General features: G+C 43.3%; 1 protein-coding gene across 1 annotated transcript in view; it reads right to left on the bottom strand.

Moving 5' to 3' along the window:
- Positions 1 to 22975, bottom strand: part of LOC307127194 (NACHT, LRR and PYD domains-containing protein 12-like) — a gene marked incomplete at both ends in the record, with an annotated part of 43069 nt that extends 20094 nt beyond the window's left edge. The window contains 6 exons of the mRNA XM_079818302.1: positions 426 to 473; positions 2395 to 2532; positions 20275 to 21015; positions 21916 to 22248; positions 22817 to 22900; positions 22954 to 22975. Coding sequence (XP_079674428.1) covers positions 426 to 473; positions 2395 to 2532; positions 20275 to 21015; positions 21916 to 22248; positions 22817 to 22900; positions 22954 to 22975 — 1366 coding nt within the window. The remainder of the gene's footprint in view (positions 1 to 425; positions 474 to 2394; positions 2533 to 20274; positions 21016 to 21915; positions 22249 to 22816; positions 22901 to 22953) is intronic.
- Between the last annotated feature and the right edge of the window lie 2157 nt (positions 22976 to 25132).

Here is a 25132-nt window from a genome sequence, read left to right as displayed (position 1 = left end):
GCCCCAAGGCCTCAGATCTTCCATTTAATTTACTACATCTTGATAAATATATTACACTCATGGAAGTGAATACCCTTAAGCATTCAAATCAGAAATGTCATCCAATCTAATTTGTAAACTCAGCACAGAGGACAGAGTTCAAGGAACAATGGCAGTGAATGCACTAGTTCTTGTATGTAAGGATTACTGGCACTGCCAGTCACAACCAGTGGTTGACTGGAGTATGTGGCTGTTGAAAAGGTCAGTGGGTCTCTCTGGTTAGTTCTGGTGATACAGTACATCACCCCTCACAGTTAACCTCTGTTCTAATAATAATGGTTGAATGTTCAGTTGGTGTTAATATAGACCAACACTAACAGATGCCTATCAGAACAAAACCTGGCGCTCATGTCTATTGATGTTGGTTGACACTGTTGAGACTGTACCTTGCTCTTCTGTGAGTTTCTCTGATGTCTTTGGGATTGTTTGTGTCTCTGTGAGGAGAGAGAAAAAAATGAGAAAAATATACAGATAATACTGAAGCTAAAGCATGTCTGCCTATGAATAATTTGACCATAAAACAATCTGTGAGATTTAGCGGCCTCATACAGCCCAAATATAAGTCACCATTCACTTCATCATGTTCAGTCACCGTAGAGAATATGTATGAGTGAAGAAATGTCACACAGCCTCTTTTGTATTTTTCCATAACTGCAGTGAAAAACAAGTCCTTATATGTTTCTTTTCATCTTATTTCTAGCCAGCTTGTTCCTGTTTGTCTTTGTTCAAGGTTATATTCCATATTTGTTATTTCCGACTGTGAAATGATTCTATCTATGGTTTTATATTTGCACGCCCTCTGAAGGGCAGAAACTGGAATGGGGGTGTCACTTTATTCTATGGGAAGTATAAATTGTGTAAACTGCTCAATAAAGATTGAAGATTTGGGATTCTGTTCGTGTGGCGATTCTTTCCCACAGCCACGCAGATGCAGACCATAGATGACTGACAGGGACTGAAGAGCAATCTTACTTGACTTGATTCTTACATCAACTTTAAAAGGAAAAGGGTTCACGATCACTGAGATTTATTTCACTTATCAAGCTATTAACTGCTAATAAGCAGTGTGTGTCAGTAAGCACAGCAGTGGTGGATAAAGTACTCGAAAGACACACTTGAGTAAGAGTATAGATATCTTACCAGAAAATTACTTTGGTAGAAGTTAAAGTCACTGTTTAGAATATTACTTGAGTAAAAGTTTTAAAGTATGTGATATTTTTTGTACTTAAGTATAAAAAGTATTTTTTTCATATTAAACGTACTTAAGTATTTAAAGTACTTTTGAGTACTTTTACATTAGAGCATTAACTAATGTAAGAGACAACTTTAAAATGTATTAGTAAATGTTGAAAGGAACAATACTTTTATTAACCTTAGTTAATGTTACAAATGGACTCTTATAGTAAAGTGTTACAATTTCATATGAATCCAAACAGTTGTGCTTAAAGATGGACATCTTTACACACAAAAGCATAGCATTGAAATCAGACACAGTATATGTATATTATATGTAGACTTTCACATATTATTTGCTTCTCTTTCAGAACACTTGATGATTATCTAATCAAAATATGTTACAGTGACAATAAAACTGAAATCTAATCAAAGACTTTATATAAGGGACTTTGACCGAATGTGTTTCTGATATATGTTTCTGTCAGCTGCATGACAATACAGTTTGCTCACTCATGTCACTAGCTTTAAATATGACACTTCACTACATAACGACTGCATAAAAGCATCCAGCTGGATATAAACTAATGCAAATAGATGTAACAAACGTGACATTAAATATTGGGATCAGACTTGTGTGTTTTTGTCACGTTGTTTTAACAGCTTGAAGAACTAATGTTAGCATCCTCTCAGCCTCGACAGCATTAATGCAGAAACTAGTCAACAAATTAATAACAGTATAGTGATAGGAAAACTGTCACGGGTTGGATGGCTTAGAAAGCACACAATAAATGAGATGTTGATAGATGCAAAGTCCTTAATCAATATAGCAAACTCAGAAGGTTTACTACCACATTCACACAAACAATAACCGACGAGGACTGAACAGAACGGGGTGTATAAAGACACATAGTAATCAAGGACACTAAACGGGAACAGCTGGACAGAGATTAACTAATCAGACACCAAAGCAACTAATGAGAACTAATATAGACATGACAGAAACGACATAACAGAACATAAACGTGTACTGTAGTTTTATTTAGGAAATGTAGTGGAGTAAAAGTAAAAGTTGACAGAAATATAAAAACTACAGATTCTCCCAAAAATACTCAAGTACTGTAATGAAGTATTATTGCTTTGTTACATTACACCACTGAAGCACAGCTATAGTGACAGTACCGTTTCCTGCAGTGTTGTTGCTGAAGGTCACTGGGCCTGTGAAAGTGTTTCCAGCGAGTAGAGGAGCATTTACAGTTGCATCCGTCTGAGCATTCAGATCAACACGGACTCCAGTGTGAGCGCTGCTGCTCATCTCGACTGGAACACAGACAGCGATTTAACAGAGATTAATTACATTTCCTAAATGACAACTTTAACATTACTGATATTCTTTTCTTCATTTCTTGTTTCAGCTTGTCTTCTTCCAGCTCATCTCGTCAACAGATTCCATCGTCCTTCACTGACTAGTGTTAATTTCATTAACAAAAATATGATGAAAAATGTTCATTGAGACTTTTTTACCCATGTCTAAGACAAGACGAAGACGAGATGACACAAACATCCTTAACAAAAACTGAGACTTTATCAACATGCAATATTGTTGATGAAAAAAGACGAGACTAAAATGTTTTTTAAAAACTTGACCAAAATCACTCACAAAATTTGTTTTTGTTGAGGGAAAAAAAAGTGTTCGAGCGTTTATGCTTGTGGTTGCCAGATTTCAATAATTTAAATCCCCCAATTGGACATCACCGACGAATTGGGATCACTTCTGGGAGCCCTATCAGCTTCGAGTGTCTACAGAATGAGCCAATGCACATTGGCGTGCAAGATTTGCATCTCGTGCTCCGTCCCGCAGCGCAGGTATAAATAAGGAAGCAGATGCAGTACACATTGTTCCCTTTCGTTCAGTCACTACGACGTAACGTTAGTGACTAACGAATGGGGGTTTCGCTTAGAAGCCAATTATATATATATAGTGATGGCCGATTTCAAAACACTGATTCATGAAGCTTCGGAGCGTATCGAATCAGTGTATCGCCAGATAAGCACCAGAGATAAGTCCCAATCTCCTTGCCCCCCTCAGAAACCTTGTAGAGAGGGCTCCAGCCAAAGTGATGTGTCTTCTAACCGATTGGGGTAGATCACCTAGAACTTCCACATTCCGTCCAGGGACCAGGCATAGAATTTCTGAAGGCGGGTGCCCCATCTCTGAAAAAGCAGGACCTTCCTCAGAGGAATGGGCCAGGGAGGGGCTGTCATGAGGAGCATGAGTTGCAATTTAAATGACCCCACTAAGCAAGCCATAGGCGACAGTGGCATGGAACAAAAACTCAATTGGAGAAAAAACAATAGCACTGCCGGGCCACCATCAAGGGTAGTGAGAGAAAAAAACTTTTATGCAGCTTTTTATGCAGCTGTGCACCAGAAAAGAAACTAGATGGGGAAGTAGGACGAAGGAACTCCACCTTGTTTGATTTTTCAAAGTTTTGACCGCAAATCTAGAGCGCAGAGTGACGCGCTGAGTTGCCGTGACAAACCGTGCTGTCACTTTTCAGAGAGAGCACATCTGCTCGGCTCCGAAGTGAAGAACGTCTCAGTTACGTATGTAACCCTAGTTCCCTGAGGAGGGAACGGAGACGTACCGTTAGTGGCTAACGAATGGGGTTTTCGCTTAGAAGCCAGTTACCTTCGAGGAGTCTAACAGCGCCCAATGGCAGTGCCAATGCCATGGGCATGCGGAATTTGCATGCGTAACTCCGCCCCACAGCGTGGGGATATAAGGAAGTACGCTGGCAACATCGCATTATGTTTCTGCTTTGGAGCCAAGAGTATCTCTTCACTCCTTCAAGCCTGCTAACTGAGTCTTTGTCAGCCTTCGAGACGAGCAGCTTTCCAGTGGCGTTGGTGTTGACAGCGTGTTCCAGTGATCGCATACTTCCTGCCTGCTGATCTGCGCAGTGGTCTGCTAGACAGCTGGTGTGTGTTCCCTGGGCGCTTCGGCGTCACTGCGAAACTTTCCTCTCATAAAAGAGCTTGCACGTGGCACGTCCTTTTCAGGATGTCTCGCACGTGTACTTCTGGGTGTGGCCGGTTGTTATCACCTTCCGATGGGCACAATCACTGTCTGGTATGCTTGGGCTTTCAGCATGCTCAAGCAGCGTTTGTGGATGAGTCATGTTCCCACTGAGGGAACATGACCATCGCGGTGCTGCGGTCGAGACTCGAGGATCTTCGTAAAGAAGTGAGAGCCCCCTCTGCCACACCCCAATCTACCGTCTCCACGAGAGGCGGTACTTTGGCTGGTGGCCAGGGTGACCTGAGGGTGACGGTGTGGAACAAAGCCCCGACGCTCATGCCTCGGGCCACACCCCCCTCTAGCGCACCGCAACCCGCGAGCGTTCAGGCTGAGATTGCGGGCCCGGCTCCGGCCCCCCTGCGCATCTCGTTTGGCGCTCCGGAGGATGATGCAATGTCGGTCGCCGCATCACAAGGTGGGCTAGAGTCCTCCGAGGATGATGACTCGGCTGTGGTGCCGCCTTCAGGCGCGCCAGCATTGCCCGAGTCGGACCTGGAGCTGACTAGGGCTGTCAAAATTGCTCAAAAATGACGTTCGAATATTCCCTCTAAAAAAAGCACGAATATTCGAACTATTCGAACATCTGGTTGCGCATTTCATCAATGACGCGCATTACGTCAATAACAGGACAAATGAATACAAAGAGACATAACTACTTATATAGGTAGTCTATTTAAGTTTAAACATATTTGACAACGTATTACCTACACAAAAACAAGTAAATCAACTAATGGCTAAAGACCGCAGACCTCACTCTCTCTCGCCCTCACGCTTTCTGCTCACAACGGCTTAAATGAACAAACACATTTTGAGAGCTGATCAAGAGTTTTGTGCAAGCAATTTAAGGTCGCGACTCTTGTCCCAAATATAGCAGGCTTCATTCAGTGATTGAAACAAATATTAATATAAGTTTTACAGCATATTATTGAACGCTCTGAGCGAGCTGTGCTGTGGTAAACATGGAACTTTTCTTTGACATGAAACGGTAAATAATCAAACCAGTGGAAGCAGTGCATTTATCCTTCATTCATGCAATATCTATTCAGGCAGTAGCTCGGTTCCATTGCTTGACAGAACTCCCTGAAGCCCCATCCACGACACTGATCGCTCTCATGTCCTTACAAATGAACAAAATTAATTTCTCCGTTATGGCCTCGCGTGTTGCAGACAGAGAGCTTGTGGCGGGCGATGCAAAGTAATGGTGGTCCAGTTTGCACATACAAATGAGTTGCTTATATTTACAAAACGAGCCTACAAAAGCATAAAAAAGCCCGTTTAATAAAGAAAAGTTCACGAAACTAAGTGAAAACTCACTAAAGTGTTTAGTGAAATTATGAAACATTTAGATATCATAAATTGAGTTGTATAAGTTAACGTTACATTTCTACATACATTTTGTTCTCATGTCACAAGTAATATCAAGGTTTATTTTGATCTGTTTTACATGATTCTTTTGTAGTGTGGTTTTCGGTGAAGTGTACTAAAATAAATATCGTCACCTGTGTACATTAGCCCACTTCTTCTCGACGCTTTTCCTGATAGTTTATAGAACAATTACTCAGAGTCGCCATCTGTCGTTTCAAAGAAAAGCACAACGCCGAGCGCGTCAAATATAAACACCTCGTCCGTTTGGGGAGGAGCGCGCGCAGTCAGCGGAGGCTCACGCTCTGGAGACGGGCCAAAGTACACAAGGCTTCAGGCGAGCTAGCGCGCCCACTCGCAAAGCAGACAGCCACGCCTTTACTACCGAGGGCGTTTTTTTCCCCACATTTTTTTTATTTATTCGAATATTAATTTTCACCTTCGAAATTCATTTTTTAAAAACTATTCGAGTTTAGAATATATATTCGAATTTAGAATATTCGTTGACAGCCCTAGAGCTGACAGCCATGTTGTCTCAGGCAGCCGCGAGTCTTGGGATAGAGTGGAACCCTCCGCCCTGTCCTGAGCGCTCGCGGCTGGATGATTGGTTTTTGGGGGCACCTGTCAGTCCCCGCCCCAATACCTTTCTTCCCCGAGCTGCATGAAGAGGTTGTGCGGTCCTGGAAGTCCCCGTTGTCTTCCCGTGACCGTTCGGCGACTTCTTCCGCCTTCTCCACTCTCGATGGGGCCGCGGCCAACGGGTACACTGTCCCCCCAGTCGAACGTTCTGTTGCGATGCAACTGTGTCCGCAGAGCGCTTCGACCTGGCGTGGTGATCCTAAGCACCCCTCCAAAGCCCGTCGTTTCACATCAACCTTGGTGGCGAAAACGTACAGAGCTGCGGGGCAGGCTGCTGCCTCTTTGCATGCCATGGCCATCCTTCAGGTCTACCAGGCCAGGATGCTCAGGGACATCCTTGATGCCCCCATATCCCAGGCTGGCCTCTTCGGCGGCGCGGTTGAAAGCTTCGCCCAACAGTTTTCAACCGCCCAGAAGCAGACTGAGGCCATCAAACATATACTGCCCCGGCGGCCAGCTGCTGCCTCCACCCAGCCGCCGGCACAGTTGCCTCAGCCTGCTCGCCGCCGAGGGCACCCTCCTAAGGCTCCCGCCCGGCCCCAGCAGCAGCCTTCACCCGGGCCGGGTCGCGGAGGAAGGCACCCCAGTCCGCCCAGGCTGCCCTGCGCCCCGCTAAACGCCAGGCCAAGCGGCGCTCCTGATGCGGACTGCTCAGGGATGGGAAATTCTTTTGAGGAGGTGGCAGCAGGGCCACTCCTTCCCACGGTGGAGGGCCCGGGGGAGAATCCTTTGTTCAGCTGCTGGCCCCCGGGTCAGCAGCACCCTAATTTGGTTAAAGAAAGAATTGACATTCCCATCCCTGAGCCCCCAGAGACTGGTGACGGCAGTGTGCGCCGCCCCCGGGCCACGCCGCTCTCGTCCCTCTCTGTCGCCAGCCTCCTCGCAGAGCAGACCCCAGTGGAACGTGCATCCTTCCCTGGTCTCCTCTGTCAGGACGCAGCCGTTAACCGTGCCCCCACACCGGTACGCTCCGCCTCCCACGTCTGGGCCGGTAACGCTGCTCATGCTCCTCATGACAGCCCCTCCCTGGCCCATTCCTCTGAGGAAGGTCCTGCTTTCTCAGAGATGGGGAACCCTCTGGCACCCGCCTCCAGAAACTCTATGCCTGGTCCCTGGACGGGACGTGGAGGTTCTAGGTGATCTACCCCAATCGGTGGAAGACACATCACTTTGGCTGGAGCCCTCTCTACGATGTTACTATATATCACTATATAATTTTTACTATATATTACTATATATCACTATATAAATCGTTATTTAGTTTTTTTTGGCGCACAAAAAATATTCTCGTGGCTTTATAATATTAATATTGAACCACTGTACTCACATGGACTGATTTAAATATGTTTTTAGCACATTAATGGATCTTGAGAGTGTAAATTGCTTTGATCTCTATGCAGGCCTCACTGAGCCTTCGGATTTCAACAAAAATATCTTAATTTGTGTTCTGAAGATGAACGGAGGTCTTACGGGTGTGACATTTTCATTTTTGGGTGAACTCACCCTTTAATGAAAGTTTTGTAACAGTATAAACGTGTAATAAATATATTTAATACAAACATACTGTATAGTATAATTTGAATATATGAAGTATGTCCAAAAAACACAATATAAATATATTTCCTTTACACCTGGGATAGCATTCGATATTGATGGAAACTAAGCATATTATGATCAAGAATAAGTTACTGTATATTAAGACAGTAGATCAGAACTATGCACATTATTGTTGTTGCACATGCATCACTGTCTGTATATTACTGCTCACTGTTAAAATTTAGATTTATTCATCGTAATAAACGATAAATGTTACGATAAAAAAAATCACAATTCATTAGTTATTTGCAGTTGTTGTAAATTATTTTAATGGATTTCCATTCATACATTTTTATTTTATTAATCAGGTGGATGAATAAGCATTTACCTGGACTTTAGCTACAAGTTCATTAAAAATGTACATTTTACTGCAAGTGTCACAGACACGTCAGGTTCCAACCTCCACCAATCACAACGCACGCCATCTCCTGAGTACTGATCACCATCACCTGCACCTCATCACGGCAATCATCACCAGCACTATATAACACACACTCACACAGCACTCCATGTCCGGTCTCGTTCGCATATACTCTGTGCTATGCTTACCTCAAGGACTTCTCTTCGCATACTTACCTGTCTCCAGCGTGTCTCCTTCCCTTTGTGTTCCTCGTCTGCTGTGTGGGTGTGTTCCAGTCAGTTCCTCAGTTCTCCAGCGATCTCCAAGCTCCAACGTTCATCTATCTGCAAAGGACAGGACAGTAACTATCTCTATCATATCCATTCTACGTCTATCTACAACCAGTTTACTCACCTGTGTTACTTCATCTGCTCTACTGTGGTCAAATAAACTACCATTACCTGTTACGTCTGTGTCTGCCTCCTGTGTACTGTAACAGAAGACCGGACCAAAACAGAAGACCCAGTATGAGCCAGCCGGATCCCTTTCAAGAACTGGTGGATGCGCTTCGGCGCACATTTCCTCCACCACCCACTCCAGTTACTGTCCCTTCACCTGCACCAGCGAACACCAGCAACTCTGTCAACAGTCCTCCTTCACTACCTCCGTATGCAAGTCCCATGGCCAAACCGCGCCCTACTCAGGATCGGCGGAGGATTGCAGCGGTCCTGGAGATGCAGCCGCACCTGTACCCGAGCGACACATCTAAAATTGCATTCATCATCTCTCAGCTCAGCAGCAAAGCATTGATGTGGGCCGATTCCATCTGGTCACAACAGGGTGCAGTAACGCAATCCTACTCAGCGTTTATTTCCCACTTCCGGGAAGTGTTTGGGAAACCGATCACAGATTCTTCAGCGGGTGAGAAACTTTATAATTTAAAACAAGGATCCATGTCTATTTACGATTATGCTTTGCAATTCAGAACGCTTGCAGCAGTCAGCGGATGGAATGAACAGGCGTTGATAACGACGTATCGGCAAGGATTAGAACCTTGGGTACGGCTGCATCTCGCTGCATGCGAGGACTCCATCGGCCTTGAGAAATTCATCCAGCTCTCCATTCGCTGTGCCACTCGCATGCAAGCGTGCATCCAAGAGCACCAGGACTAGTATTCCATCAACGTGCCCTTCCGCCGATCCGAACCCGTCAGCACCCCAGAACCAGCCCAAGAACCCATGGAAATAGAAAATTCCCGTTTGTCTTCTGAAGAACGCCGCCGTCGGCTGACCCTTCGTCTTTGTCTCTATTGGGGTGAACCTGGGCATGTCATTGCTGCATGCCCCACACGACCCCCGCGACCCATGGTGAGTGCTATTATTCCTGCTACTCATAAGATGAAACCACTCACCACTGTCGTCATCCTTACTGCCGCTAATGTCTCCCTTTCAGTGGTCGCGCTCCTCGACTCGGGGTCAGCCGGCAACTTCCTCTCCGGTGCCATCTGCTGCCAACTACACCTCAAGATCACTCCGTCTCCGACCATCTACAGGATCAGTTCCATAACCGGCAGACCCCTCAGTCGCAAGTAGTGTTGTTTTCGTCAACGAAAAGTATGACTAAATATAGTCATCAACGAACTTTTATAACGTGACGAAAACGAGACAAGACGCAACGTAAATGCTGGTCATGTGACGAATAAAAACGAGACTAAATGTGGTTCACATAATAAAAACTATGCTAAAATGTCTTTTCATTTTCGTTGACGAAAATGAGACGAGACGAAAAGTCGCGTTTTTATTATTATTTTGCAGTATTTCTGTGCGTCTCATTCAGGGGCTGCATCAGGGCGCACTGCGCAGACGCAGGCGACATCACTCTCTTCAAGCCCCACTCGCGCGGCATTTTAGAAGATTTAGCTCCGGTGAGTGAACGAGACCGATGGGCGGGTAGTCGGGGTTCGTAAGCACTATTCGGACGGTAATTGTTTGTCCAGCGGTCGTAAGGTATCTTTATCATTTACAGGGGCTAGTTAGTTATTTTATTGTCGTCTTAATCCAGAATATCAGTGTTTTTCTCCCACCACCCGTGTAAAAATCTCCGGCCGAATGACCTAACTTACTGTTTGACAAACACCAAGGTCGTGTGGTGCCGTCTGAATCCACATCTCTGAGTTTTCAATAATATATAACTTCAGAATTCACGGTTTATATCCTTTTTGGCAACTGCAGAGCACCGTGTGGTTGTGCTTCGCTGTTATTTGGATGCATTTGAAAGATCTAGACTTGTATTACTGAAATGCTGGCAAGTATTTACAAGAGCAAGATATTTCATCACCGCTCAAAAAAAGAAAGAAAAGCACGTAAACATTTGAAATGTGCCGTTATAACTGCAGCAATTAGATATGATAAAATAACCACAGCATCATGATTACCTCTTAAGCGAATAAGAGGCTGTATTCACTTATTTCCGCTCATTTCCATGTGGAATAAAATTACATCCTTTATTTTGAGATAAAATACAAGACAGAAAAACATTTTAACTATAATGTGGGTCTAATTTTAAACAGATTTAAAGAATTAAATAATAATTTGGATATAATTTTCCTATTAATAAGAATAAATGCATATTTAATTTGAATTAATAAGACATTTGGAAAAACTTTTATTACATTGAAGTGGAAAATAAAATGGGTGTTGTGGAAAAAGATGGGGAGAAATGTGGCCACAAAAATCACAGGAAAAAACACCAAGAACCTTAAGAGACATCTCAATGTTTTTATTTATTTTATTTAAATGTATGTGTGTGTACTTCTAACATGTTTAGTTGGTAAAATAAATATGTTGTAACTTCAAATCAGAGCGTCTTCCGTGTCTGGAATGGATGTATTCTTGAGTCTATAAGGTAACAATAATATAATAAGATAACATTGTTTGAAATGGGTTTGAAAAGAAGATTTTGGTTTTGTCTATAATATGTACTTATACTATATTGACTGGGTTAAATAGAATTGCATTACTAAAAAGAGACTAAAATACAATTTTCATTGACTAAAACTTGACTTAAATGTCATCAGTTATCTAAGACTAGACTAAAATTAAAACAGGCCGCCAAAAACAACACTAGTCGCAAGCGCGTTCGCACCGTGGCTGGACCAGTTACACTACAAGTGGGCTTATTACACCGTGAAGAGGCTCATATGCTGGTTCTGGAGTATTCAACTGCTGACGTGGTTCTGGGGCGCCCCTGGTTGGAGCAGCACAACCCTACCATCTCCTGGAAAACGGGCGAGATCCTGAAGTGGGGCGACACTTGCTTCTCTCGCTGTTTGATGGAACTTCCTCTTCCACCATCGTCTCCGCCTGATTTAACTCTCTGTGCCACATCCATCGAAAGTCCAGTTGAACAACGCTCAGTTGACGTCCCCAAGTGTTACGCCCCCTTCAGAGATGTCTTCTGCCCGCAACGGGCTTCCAAGCTGCCTCCACACCGGCCATGGGACTGTGCCATCGACATGCTTCCGGGTGAACCAGTACCAAAGGGTAAGATATACCCATTATCCATCCCGGAGGAGAAGGCCATGGAGGATTACATCAAGGAAGCCCTCGCCCAAGGTTACATCAGGCCGTCTACTTCCCCTGCTGCTTCCAGCTTCTTCTTTGTGGCAAAAAAGGATGGAGGCTTGCGGCCATGTATCGATTATCGTTCTCTCAATAAAATCACCGTCAAGTTTCGATATCCCCTTCCTCTCGTCCCAGCGGCCCTGGAACATCTCCGTGGTGCCACTGTGTTTACCAAGGTGGACCTCCGCAGCGCTTACAACCTCATCCGGATACGTGAGGAGGACGAGTGGAAGACTGCCTTTATTACCCCTACAGGACACTATGAGTATCTCGTCATGCCGTATGGATTGGTAAACGCCCCCTCCGTATTCCAGGATTTCATCCATGAGGTGCTCCGGGAGTTTCTCCATCGACTCGTCCTAGTCTACATCGACGACATCCTCATATACTCCCGGAGCCAGGCCGAACATCGCCAACACGTTGCGGAGGTCCTCAACCGTCTACGTCAATTCCACCTGTTCCTCAAGGCAGAAAAGTGTTCATTCCACCAAACATCAGTTTCCTTCCTGGGTTATCACATAGACCACAGTGGCATCCGGATGGACGAGAGGAAGGTGGAATCCATCACCAACTGGCCAGAACCCACAACCATCAAAGAACTCCAATGCTTCCTCGGATTCTCCAACTTCTACAGACGTTTCATTAAAGGTTACAGTTCGATCACTCATCCATTCACCAGTATGCTACGCAATAAACCCAAGTCTCTGTCCTGGAGCCCGGCAGCCACCAACGCCTTTGAACAACTTAATAAAGCCTTCACCACCGCTCCCTTACTCGTCCATCCAGATCCAGAAAAGCCTTTCATCGTGGAAGTGGATGCCTCCACAACTGGAGTGGGAGCGGTGTTGTCCCAGCAGCAGGGGACACCTAGTAGACTCCATCCATGCGCCTTCTCCCGCAAGCTCAGCCCGGCGGAAGTCAACTACTCCATCGGTGACAGGGAACTCCTTGCTGTTAAGCTTGCCTTGGAAGAGTGGAGGCATTGGCTGGAGGGAGCCAAACATGCGTTCCTGGTGCTAACGGATCACAAGAACTTAGAATATCTTCGATCAGCCAAAAGACTAAACCCAAGACAAGCCCGTTGGGCTATGTTTTTCTCCCGCTTCAATTATACCATCTCTTATCGCCCAGGTACAAAAAATATTAAGGCTGATGCTCTCTCCCGTCTTCATGCTCCTGAGGAACAAACCGAAGAACCAGAACCCATTATTCCAAGTTCCCTCATCGTAAGTCCTATTACCTGGTCTGAAGAAACTATCCCCTCCTCCAATGCCTCCACGAACCCTCCGCCGGGCTGTCCACCAGGCTTGTTGTACATCCCACGGACACAACGCACTCCCACTATTCACTCGGCTCACACGTCACTTGGTACTGGTCACCAGGGGGTCAATGAAACCCTCTCGTTGATTAAAGAGCGCTTCTGGTGGCCAGGGATGGCTTCGGATGTCAGAAGGTACGTGCAGGGCTGTAGGGAGTGTGCCATTTCCAAATCTCCTCGTCATCTGCCAGCTGGGAAACTCCTTCCTCTGCCCATTCCAGAACGCCCATGGTCACACCTAGGAGTGGACTTCATCACTGACCTTCCAGCCTCAGACGGTAATACCACCATCCTAGTAGTTGTTGATCGTTTTTCTAAATCCTGCCGTCTGATCCCACTTCCAGGATTGCCTACTGCCATGGAGACAGCCGAAACACTCTTCAACCAAGTTTTCAGATACTTCGGAGTACCAGAAGACATTGTCTCAGACCGAGGTCCCCAGTTCATATCCAGAGTATGGAAATCGTTCTTCTCCCTCCTAGGTGTGGCCGTTAGCCTGATGTCAGGATATCATCCACAATCGAACGGGCAGACGGAAAGGAAGGTACAGGAAATTGGCCGCTTCCTACGTACCTTCTGTCATGACCACCAGGACTCTTGGAACCAGTTCCTGGGTTGGGCCGAGTACGCCCAAAACTCTCTGAGACAGTCAACCACAGGACTCACCCCGTTCCAGTGCGTACTCGGCTTCCAACCTCCACTGTTCCCCTGGGATGGGGAACCCTCCAACGTTCCAGCAGTAGACTACTGGTTCAGAGAGAGCGAGAGGGTCTGGGACTCAGCACACCATCAATTGCAACAGGCCCTGCGCAGACGCAGGATGGTAGCCGACCTCCGATGGTCTGACACTCCTGTCTTCCAGCCTGGTCAGATGGTTTGGCTATCAACCAGAGACATCAGAATGCGTCTGCCTTGCAAAAAGCTGAGTCCCAGGTTCATTGGCCCATTCCCCATCATCAAGCAGGTCAATCCAGTCACCTACCAACTCCGTCTCCCACAAGGGTATCGTATACACCCCACTTTCCATGTGTCACTACTTAAAGCTCACCATCCCTCTGTTTTACCCACAGGACCTGACGTGGTTCCCGCCGAACCCCCCCTTCCACTCATCCTGGAGGACGGAACTGCCTACAAAGTTCATGAGATCTTGAACTCCCGACGTCGTGGTGGTCAGCTGGAATACTTGGTGGATTGGGAAGGATATGGCCCCGAGGAACGCTCCTGGGTCCCGAGGAACGACATCTTAGACCCCAGTTTACTCCAGACCTTTCACGACAGTCACCCTGAGAAACCGGCACCGCGGGGTAGAGGACGTCCACCATGGCGTCGGGGTTCTCGGCCCTCTGGAGCGGGCCGTGGAGGGGGGGGTACTGTCACAGACACGTCAGGTTCCAACCTCCACCAATCACAACGCACGCTATATCCTGAGTACTGATCACCATCACCTGCACCTCATCACGGCAATCATCACCAGCACTATATAACACACACTCACACAGCACTCCATGTCCGGTCTCGTTCGCATATACTCTGTGCTATGCTTACCTCAAGGACTTCTCTTCGCATACTTACCTGTCTCCAGCGTGTCTCCTTCCCTTTGTGTTCCTCATCTGCTGTGTGGGTGTGTTCCAGTCAGTTCCTCAGTTCTCCAGCGATCTCCAAGCTCCAACGTTCATCTATCTGCAAAGGACAGGACAGTAACTATCTCTATCATATCCATTCTACGTCTATCTACAACCAGTTTACTCACCTGTGTTACTTCATCTGCTCTACTGTGGTCAAATAAACTACCATTACCTGTTACGTCTGTGTCTGCCTCCTGTGTACTGTAACAGCAAGATGTACAATTAAGAATCAAATCACGGAGTAGGCTATGTTAAATGAGTACGAGTTCTCCAGTAAAGTGCAGATGTAATGTGTAAGCAACAACTCCACCATAACAAGAACAGTAATGTACAGTGAGACATTTAAGATTATTTACAAGTCATACATTTTACAATTAATTGGAATGGAATTTAAAAATTGAAATTAATATTTTTCTAGTAATCTATAAGTCTGCATTTACATTGCAAATATATATTTTGACATGTTATATTTTTATCACATGCTAGTATCACGTCAATAGTGCGAAAGAGCTCTCACTTTACAATCACTAAAAAGTTGTCACTCATTTAATTTCATGATCTCACAACGTCCCATTAAAACCCATAAAGCTGTCTACTGCATAATGATTCTCTTACTTGTGTCGTGTCTTCATTTGTTAATGAGAGGATTTGCGCGAGAGAGCAGAACTCATTACTGAACAAAAACTCCAGCGTTTTGAGTGGTGAGTGGATTATAACTTAAACACCTCTGATTGGCCATTGCGTTCAAAAGATAAACAAACATGGTTTACATTGTTTTGAGACACTGTGAGGAATAATGATTAAAGAATTTACCTCAGAGGAAGCGTGACTAGTTTCACTCTCATTACAAGAAGCAACTCTATCCAGCAGAGGATTGTGATGGGTACGTTTATTCTTAAGTTCTTTATTCTAATCGTGATATAGACTAGCGTCTGTTGTATAATGTTTTAATAAGCACCATCTACAGTGAATGTTACATATTCATTCAACGCGTCTCCTTCACTTATTCCGTTGTTGTCTTCTCATCCATGTTAGGCTTGTTTTAGAGTGTGCATGCACATTCATTATTAATCTTATGCCTGATGAAAACACCTTTGTTAATGTTTCTTGTCACGTTACATTGACAGTCACAAATTGCAACGAATCAAGTAACTTATAGCCTATATTTCCAATTAAAAATAGCGACATTAGACAAAAGTTTATTACTTTGCATAATACACCTCAGAAAAAATACAGAGGTCCTCCGCAATACTGCTACGGCCCACAGTTTTGTGAAGCACTGGCCTAAGTGTTACTGTTATGCTAATGCTGGTTCACCTGGTTTTGCTTCTGTCGTCTCTGAGCATTTTTGTTGATCTGTGAGGAGAAAGAAAATATGAATATAGAATGATAGAAATAAACAGAAGTTAAAGATAAACTTTAAGTGAGATATTGCTTCATATCATTATAAAAGTGTGTCAACTAGATGTTTTGAAAGTCTTCCCTCTGTAACAGGTACAGTATCTGTCAAATGACTCTAAACTCTTGTGAAACAGGCTAACCCTGTAAGTGACAGTCATTCTGGGATGATAATTCAGAGGTTGTGTTAACGTCCTGCATGTTTAAATTCAGAAGTTGTACTCTGACTGTTTGCATTGTAATTAGTGTATTGTCGGCTTTGGCTTGCTGGTGTAGTTACCTTTACGTTTGTGCTTTGACTGTTTTCTGGAGCAGCAGTTGAAGCGAGACCTCCATTCTGCCATTTAAACTTCTTCAGTTTTTCCACTGCTTAGATCCTTCAGTGTCTCCAGAAGCTACACTTTAATAGACGTCATCATCTGTCACTGTCTTACTTCTGCTGGGCTATAAAAAAAGTGTCCTTTTACCACACTAGAACTACAACACTGAGAACAGCAGTTCTACAAACATGAAGATGGCCTTATACCAGCGGTGTCCAATCCTTCTGTCCAGCAAAGTTTAGCTCTAACCCTAAGTAAACACACCTGAACCCGCTAATCAAGGTCTTATTAGGCAAACTTGATACCTCTAGGCAGGTGTGTTGAGGCAAGTTGGAGCTAAAATTTGCAGGGCTATTTGATCTTAAGTTGATCGTAGAACAATTGCTACCAGTGGTCTACCAGTTTGGACACACCTTCCCAATACTGTACTGTATGTTAGTATTTAAACAAGGGTGCAAATAATATCTGACTGAAGTAAGAGGAAAGACTGATTCATTTTATTCCCGAATTGTTTATTACACAGGTAGCCTATAGAGATGTGGTGAAAGTGTATCAAATCAATAATAGCTCATTAAACAACACTCTGAATTACTGGAAATTCTAACCAAAACTAAGATGCCCTAAATGTGAAATAGCCTCTGCCGGTCTGTTTACTTTAACTAACCCTTTACAAACAACCATTATGGCAATACAGGGCTCAAGAATGAGGACTACCTGATGGAGCCAGCATGAAAGCTGCTCAGCACAGTTGACAGAATCAAGGGCATCATGCACATCGTGTATTTTTGAGGGGACACCACTTAGGGAGGGTGTCAGGAATTGAGGGTTGCAGAAGATGAAATAAAGAGACGTATTTAGGAGCAGCAAATTTAATAACTGGATTCAAAGAAAACAAAATACTCAGGTTTTCTCACAAATAACTTCAAAAGGGGAAGGGCAAGGGGGTGACAGCAGAACTGTTTGTGTTTCATGTGGAATCCCCAAATAAAAATAACTATTATTATTTATAATAAAACTTTACTTTAGCTTCCACTGTAACAATTACAATGTTATCATATACAATCACAAATTGTTAACGCATTTACTGACACTATTCCAGAATATTACAAATATTAGGCCTATAACTCCTGCATCGATTCAGTCTTAAATATATTTTGTAGCTCATAGAAACAAACTTAAAGCATATAAGTACTGACACAACAAGGCAAACTGCATCTTATATCGGTGTTGTACAGTGCATTTTGTGAATCAGAGGTAGTATTTTATTGTTAAAATTGTCATAAATTGCATTCATATTATTTAGGTCCACTAATACTGGTAAGATTTTTACATGTGGAGGGATGCTGAAATTGTTGAGAAACATAGGTGAGTTGGCTATGTATATATAGGCCTCCTCTCGTGCTGATTGGATAGGCAATTGAAACGGAGTGAACTGAATGAATAGATCAGCGAAACACTGCCTGCACAGCCACAGGTCAATGCCTTCTTTACCTCTTTGGCTTACCCAATGACACATATAATATGAACAGACCATCTTTCCATCAGAACCATCAGAAATCTTTTTTTTTTTTTTTTTCAGTTTCTGTTATTGTGGATTCTTTGCAACTTGTAAGTAACCATGTTAAGTAATCTGTGATCAGGGATTATTTTGATATGTACGGACTCATGTACTGTCAGACATTCTTTGACGCACAATTAAACCCTTTTGCAACAATTAATTAAGCCAGTGACAAAACAGTCAGCTTCACATTGCTCCTCTAGTATGGAAATAATAATAAAATTGTGATTAAATTATGTATATAAAGCAAGAAAGAACACTATTTTTATGGCCGAAGAAGAAGAAAAGGTCTGAAGAGACAGACAAAGACAAAACCAAGGTGGAGTGAAGTAGTATACAGTACAGTATTTCATACACAGAAAAACAAAAGCCAATTGCATTTCACCAGCACAAATGTAAATTTAAGCCAGCATTGATGTCCACTCAGACTTATGGTCACCTATACTCACATAATATCCTGTCCACTCTAAATATGACCTGAACCCCTTCAACCCCCCCTCGCATAACAGCCCTTAATCCCGCCTTCGTGGACAAATTTGGGCACGAAGGTCTCAGGTGTGATCCCAATTTTTTTTTTTTTTTTATAAAATGTTATATCACCATCTTTGATAAAATAAATTCTATCAATGCCTTTTTATATGAATTAGTATTAATTTATTTATTTACCTCTAAAAGTACCATATTTTTTATGTAAAATATGCTTATTTTGTTATATTTAATATTTCTTTTTTTTTTGTAAATTTTATTTTTACAGATTTTTTGTATACACAGGTGCACATAATACAAACTAAAAAGGCAATACATCAGACAATTAAGGCACAAAAAAAAATATATATAATAATAATAAAAATTAAAATAATAATAAATAAATAAGAAAAATAAGGTTTTTTTTTTTTTTTTTTTTTTAATAATAAAAAATAAATAAATAAATACAGCCACATTACTTTTGCCAGAAGGAAAAAATATAAATATATAAGTCAATTCACTGAAAAGATGCCCCAGAATGTCCACTCACACAAATTGAGTCAAGGAGGCCTGAGCCGGAGGGGAGTTGCAAAGACTCAATAAGGATAACTTCCAAAAGTTAAAATGGAAAGGGGAAAAAACAAAACCAAAAAAACATCACATTGCATTTAGGTCCCCATTTGTGGTCTATCCTTGCTGATGTATTCTATGAAAGGGCCCCAGATCCTCTTGAACTTGTCTTGAGAGTTAGACATAGAAAACCGAATTTCTTCCAGGTGTAAACAGGAAACCATGTCATTAAGCCAGCTCTTGTAGCAAGGAGGGGAAGCTGATTTCCCCTCATTAAGGATAACCCGTTTTGCAATGGTCATGCCAAACATGAGAGCTTGTTGTAAAGCGGATGGAAGGGCCAACGAACCATTGGAGCAGCCCAGTATCGCTAAGAGACAGTCCGGAACCAGTTGTCTATTATAAACAGCACTGTACAAACTGAAAATGTCAACCCAAAATCTTGTGAGCTTAGAGCAGGACCAAAAAAGATGCCCAAGAGTTCCATTAGCTGATTTACATTTAATCGCAAATGGGGGACACAGCAGGAAAAAATTTGTTCAACCTAGTCTTGGAATAGTGCAACCTATGAACTACTTTAAACTGAATGAGCTGGAGTCGAGCATTAATAGAGCATGCTTTTATCCTGTTTAACCCTTTCGCCCAGAGCTCGTCAGATATAACTTCGCCGGTGTCTTTGATCCACGCCTCTTTAATATGGAGAGAGGGGGTTGCCACAACAAAAAGATTAACAAAACGAGAGATCAAATGTTTGGAGGTGGGAGGGCTTGTCATAATATCAAAAAAGTCATGTTGCATGGGGGCCGCATCTAGGTGAGAAGAAGTATGCTTGACAAAATTCCTAATTTGTAGATAACGAAAAAATTGATTTGTAGGAAGTTTGAACTTAGCCTGGAGCTGGGCAAAAGATGCAAAATGATTGTCAACGTAGAGATCCCTGATAGTAGTTATACCTTTATCTGACCATTGTATAAAGGCAGCATCCATCAAACCAGGCTTGAAACAGGGGTTCTGACATATGGGGGCATGCATTGACTTTTCTGGGAGGTTCAAAATTACCTTGATTTGCTTTAAAATTTTAATCGAGTTGCAGAGTAGGAAATTATTGCGTAGCGATTTGATTTTAATATCAGGTTTTGAGAATAGGATGGCAGACAAGGAGGCACCAGTAAGTGATACAGCATTACTAAGCTCAATCTCAGGCCATCTAGGGCCGGGTCCATCCATCTCCGTACACTCAGCCGAGAACTGTTTCCAGAAAACCCAGGCTCTGGCATTACAGGCCCAGTAGTAGTGGCGAAAGACAGGCAGGCCTAAACCACCCTCCTCAGTGGGCTTCTGTAAGTGGGCCTTTGAAATACGAGGGGGCTTGGAGGCCCAAACGAAGGGCGTGATAATAGAGTCTAACGTCTTGAAAAAGGAAGAAGTGAGGAATATGGGCACATTCTGAAATAAGTAAGTAAATTTAGGGAGCAAGACCATTTTAACAATATTGATACGGCCAATCAATGAGAGGGGGAGAAGTTTCCATTTATCTATCATACCCTTGAGCCTGCCAATCAGATCCATGTAGTTGAGTTTAAAAAGAAGTTTTGGATTTCTGGGGATGTTGATCCCCAGATAGGAGAAGTGATCATTGGAGATTCTGAAGGGCAGATTGAGAAGGAAACTGGAGTCAAGACCGTTCGACAGAGGCATAAAAACAGATTTCTCCCAGTTTATAGTGAACCCAGAGAGTCGCCCAAAGCCATCTATCAAGTTAAGTAGGGGTGAAAGGGATGTTTTTACATCAGAAGGGGTCAGAATTACATCATCTGCGTACAGACCGATGGTGCACTCGGATGTGCCGCATTTTATACCGGAGATTTGGGGGTTGGCTCTGATGGCTATGGCCAGCGGCTCAAGAGCTAAGGCAAAGAGCATTGGAGAGAGACAGCAGCCCTGCCTGGTGCCGCGATATAACGGGAACGGGGCGGATCTTTCGTGATTAGTTAGAAAAGAAGATTGGGGAGCAGCATACAGCATTTTTAATATATTCATTAATTTAGACCCGAATCCAAATTTATCAAGCGCAGCGAACATGTATCTCCACTCCACCTGATCAAAGGCCTGCTGGGCATCTAGTGAGATTACAGCAGAGTGGGGCAATTTAGTAGAGTACATTAAATTAAGCAAGCACCTCGTGTTTGAGAAGGAAAATCTATTGGGGATGAAACCTGATTGATCCGGATGAATTAAAGTGCCAATATATTTGTTTAATCGGATGGTCAGAACTTTTGCTATAATTTTTTGGTCAGAGTTGAGCAGAGATAGAGGACGGTACGAAGAAACGTTTGTTTCGTCTCTGTCTTTTTTTAAGAGGACACAAATATGGGCGTCATAGAGAGTGTGAGGGAAAGTACCCTTTTTCAATGAACAATTGACCATCCGAAGCAGGAGGGGGGCGATAACATCAATGTGCGTCTTATAAAACTCTATCCCAAATCCATCTGGGCCGCATGCTTTGCCACTAGGAAAAGAACGAATGGCATTTCTGATCTCCTCCAGTGTAAATTCAGAGTCTTCAAATTCCAGTCTTGCGGACTCAGAAAGGACTGGAATGTCTAAAGTATGGAGAAAACTGGCAATGTCTGCATCCGTGGCAGTGGACTTGGAAATATATAGCTGGCTGTAAAAACTAAAGAATCTGTCATTGATCTGCTTGTGATCAGTTAATAGCTGACCGGAGGAGGAGGAAATTTTATGTATTGCCCTATCAGATATGACGCCCTTCAGTTGCCTAGAGAGCAATTTATCGGCCTTCTCACCCAGCTCAAAGTACTTTTGTTTTAACTTACGAATATAGTCCACAACCTGCTCGCCTAGAATATGGTTGTATTCATATTTCACTTTCAGAATAGAGCTCAGTGTATCTTCAGAACCTGTGTTCCGATAGTTCTCCTCCAGTTCAGCTAGTTCAGCCTCAATATCAATGCGACGCCTGAGCCTGGCCCTTTTGCGAGACGACTGATACGAGATGATGTGCCCTCTTATCACGGTTTTAAACGCCTCCCACAAAGTAGAATCTGAGATGGCCCCATTATCATTAATGAGCAGAAAATCTGCAATCTTGTTCGATATATAGCCACTAAACGTGACATCTAAATATAGAGAGGGGTTGAGTTTCCAGCTATATTGAGGGGCATGAAGCTTGAAGTCAATCACCAATGAGAGGGGCGCATGATCGGAAATTAAGATACTGTGATAGGTTGAGCTTATTACATTAGACATAAATCTAGAGTCAACCAGCATATAATCAATTCTTGTGAAGCTGCCATGCACAGGGGAGAAAAAAGAAAATGTCCTATCTAAGGGGTGCTGGTGCCTCCAAATGTCAACCAGGTCCAGAGATTTGGCAAGGTTGTTGAGAACCGAAACAGATTTTAATACTGGAGCCACAGACGAGGAGGATCTATCCATTATCGGATCAAAATAACAATTAAAGTCGCCACCGATAATTATGTTGTAATCATTGTATTCTGTGACAAAATTGAATATTTTACAGAAAAAATCAGGGTTATCGAAATTTGGGGCTTAAATGTTTAAAAGAGCTAAAGGGACTGAGCTGACCTTACCCGTGACAAGAATGAACCTCCCACCTGGATCGGTAATCTGCGATTTGAATACAAATGGGATGGATCTGCGAACAAGAATGGCAACCCCCCTCGCCTTGGAGGAAAAGGTGGACTGGTACACCTGAGACACCCACGCAGACCTTAAGCGCCTCTGCACTGAGGGTTGGATATGGGTCTCCTGCAAAAATACAATGTCAGATGACAGGGACTTCAAATGTGAGAAAACTTTACCTCGTTTAAGAGCACTGCCCATACCCCTACAATTCCAAGTAGTGAAAGTGATGTGACTCATCCCTGAACTAATTGAGTAAATGACATATATTTATGTGGAGGGAAATAAGGTAGAGTTTGACATGCGGCATACAGAGAGCTGACAATGCAACGAGTGGCAAAAAAAACAACAACAAAAAAACATTTGAAAACCAAATAAGAACACATGAAAAAAGAAAGAAGAAAAAAAAAGGAAAAAACCCCCACAAATCCCAAACCCGCTAAAAGAACTAAGCGGTACATCCCACTAGTTAACAAGGAGGCTGCCGGGTAACAGAGCCAACCAAACTGCACACAGGAAGGCCCAAGTACCACGAGGCCCGTGCACATCTCCAAAACAATAACAAATGTTTGCATTGCACCCACAAGAAGAGTAAGCGATATTTAGAACATATGCTGGTGAGATATAGATAACAGGTGGGAGGGTATAATCAGTGCAACATATAAAACATCAAATTTAAGAAAATAAGGGAATCATCCCATAAAGGAGTGAGCATATATATAAAAAGGTGAACGCATCAATTAACACACCTAGCCGGGAGTATCAATCAATATTGATACAGGCCGAAGGTAAGCAATTATATTGTTCCAATGTTAGTTTTGTGTACACGAGAAGGCACACAGTGTGTAGCGTTATTTAAACACATAACGTTGCCTTATGCTGTATCAATGATCAGCTGAAAACCAAAGTTAGATCTGAACCATTATCAAAACACTGGATATGAAAATAAACAGTCCGAAAATATATCTGTATATATATACACTATGATAGTGATATGTACTATACTGTATAGGATTTAAGAGACATTCGCTGGGGCTAAAGAGTTGGCAAACCGTTCCGCATCAGCTGGTGACACAAACGTCTTCGATGTGTCGTTGTAGTCAACATGGAGCTTGGCTGGAAAACGCAAGGAACATTTAGCACCAGCTTCGGTTAGCCGCTTCCTCACACTTGTATAAGCTTGCCGCTGTGCTGAGACCTCCGCCGTGTAGTCGGGGAAAATGGAGACTCTCTCGCCGTGATAGTGCAGGGGTGCTTGTTGACGGCTGAGTCGCAATATGTCGATCACATCCCGATCGTTGTGGACCTTGGCAATGATGATCCGTGGCCGCTCATTAGGCTGAGGCTTCGGTCTCAGGCTACGATGGGCTCGGTCTATTTTTATGGGTCTGCTAAAGTTGTCTTGGCCGAGCAGCTCTGGAATCAGCTTAGAAACAAAGTCAGTGGGACTGCCTTTCTCTTCCCCTTCTTTAATGCCCACGATCCTGACATTAAGTCTGCGGGAGCGGCCCTCCAAGTCGTTGACTTTAGCCTTGAGGAGAACGTTAGCCGCCTGTAGCTCGTTGCACGTAGTTTCCAGCGCTGTTATACAGCTGTCGTTAGCTGTCAGGGCTTCATCAAAATCATCGAAGCGGCGCTCTGTTTCATGGTTTTTTTTCTGAAGCGATGACAACGTTGCTTCGATTGCGTCGAGGCGGCCCTCCAAGGATTTCTGTAGGCCATCTACAAGAGAGGTGATTTTTGCAAGTTCGGCTCCGTGGTTAGCAATGCCAGCTAAAATGGCCTCGTTGCTGGCGGCCGACGAACTCGCCTTGGATGCATCCTTCTGACTATCGTCTTTCTTGGGCATGTTGACATGAACACACTTACGACAGGCTACAGCACAGTTTTAAGGGAATACCAGCGTAAAATAATGTTAAAGTGCAATGATATGAAAGCAAATTTAAGGAGAAGGCACGGAGCACTTCAGAAACACGTCTACTCCATCACTGCTCACGAGCGCCCCCCATTTAATATTTCTTTAACTTCAGTATAAAAAATAAAAATAAAATTACACCTGGTGACCTATGATGGTATACGAATATTTAAAAAAAAAGCCAAAATATCAATAGCCACTTGATGGCAATAGAACTCAATGGCTGCATATGGGCTAAAGTCTGTAAACCAAACCGTAATCACAATTTTTATCACAAATTACAATTGTAGAATGTTTTAAGAACCATTTGTGTTGGGTGAGACTATACAAAGATGCCAAAATAGGCTTACAGACAAATATGACCATGCTATGGGACACTTTGTAGACAAAAAACAATGCATTCACAAAAAAGACAGTGAGAAAGAGTAAAGGGAGACTAAAGT

This window comes from Gobio gobio (assembly GCF_949357685.1).
Source record: "Gobio gobio genome assembly, chromosome: 5".
NCBI lineage: Eukaryota > Metazoa > Chordata > Actinopteri > Cypriniformes > Gobionidae > Gobio > Gobio gobio.
This window is presented reverse-complemented; position numbering and strand designations above follow the sequence as displayed.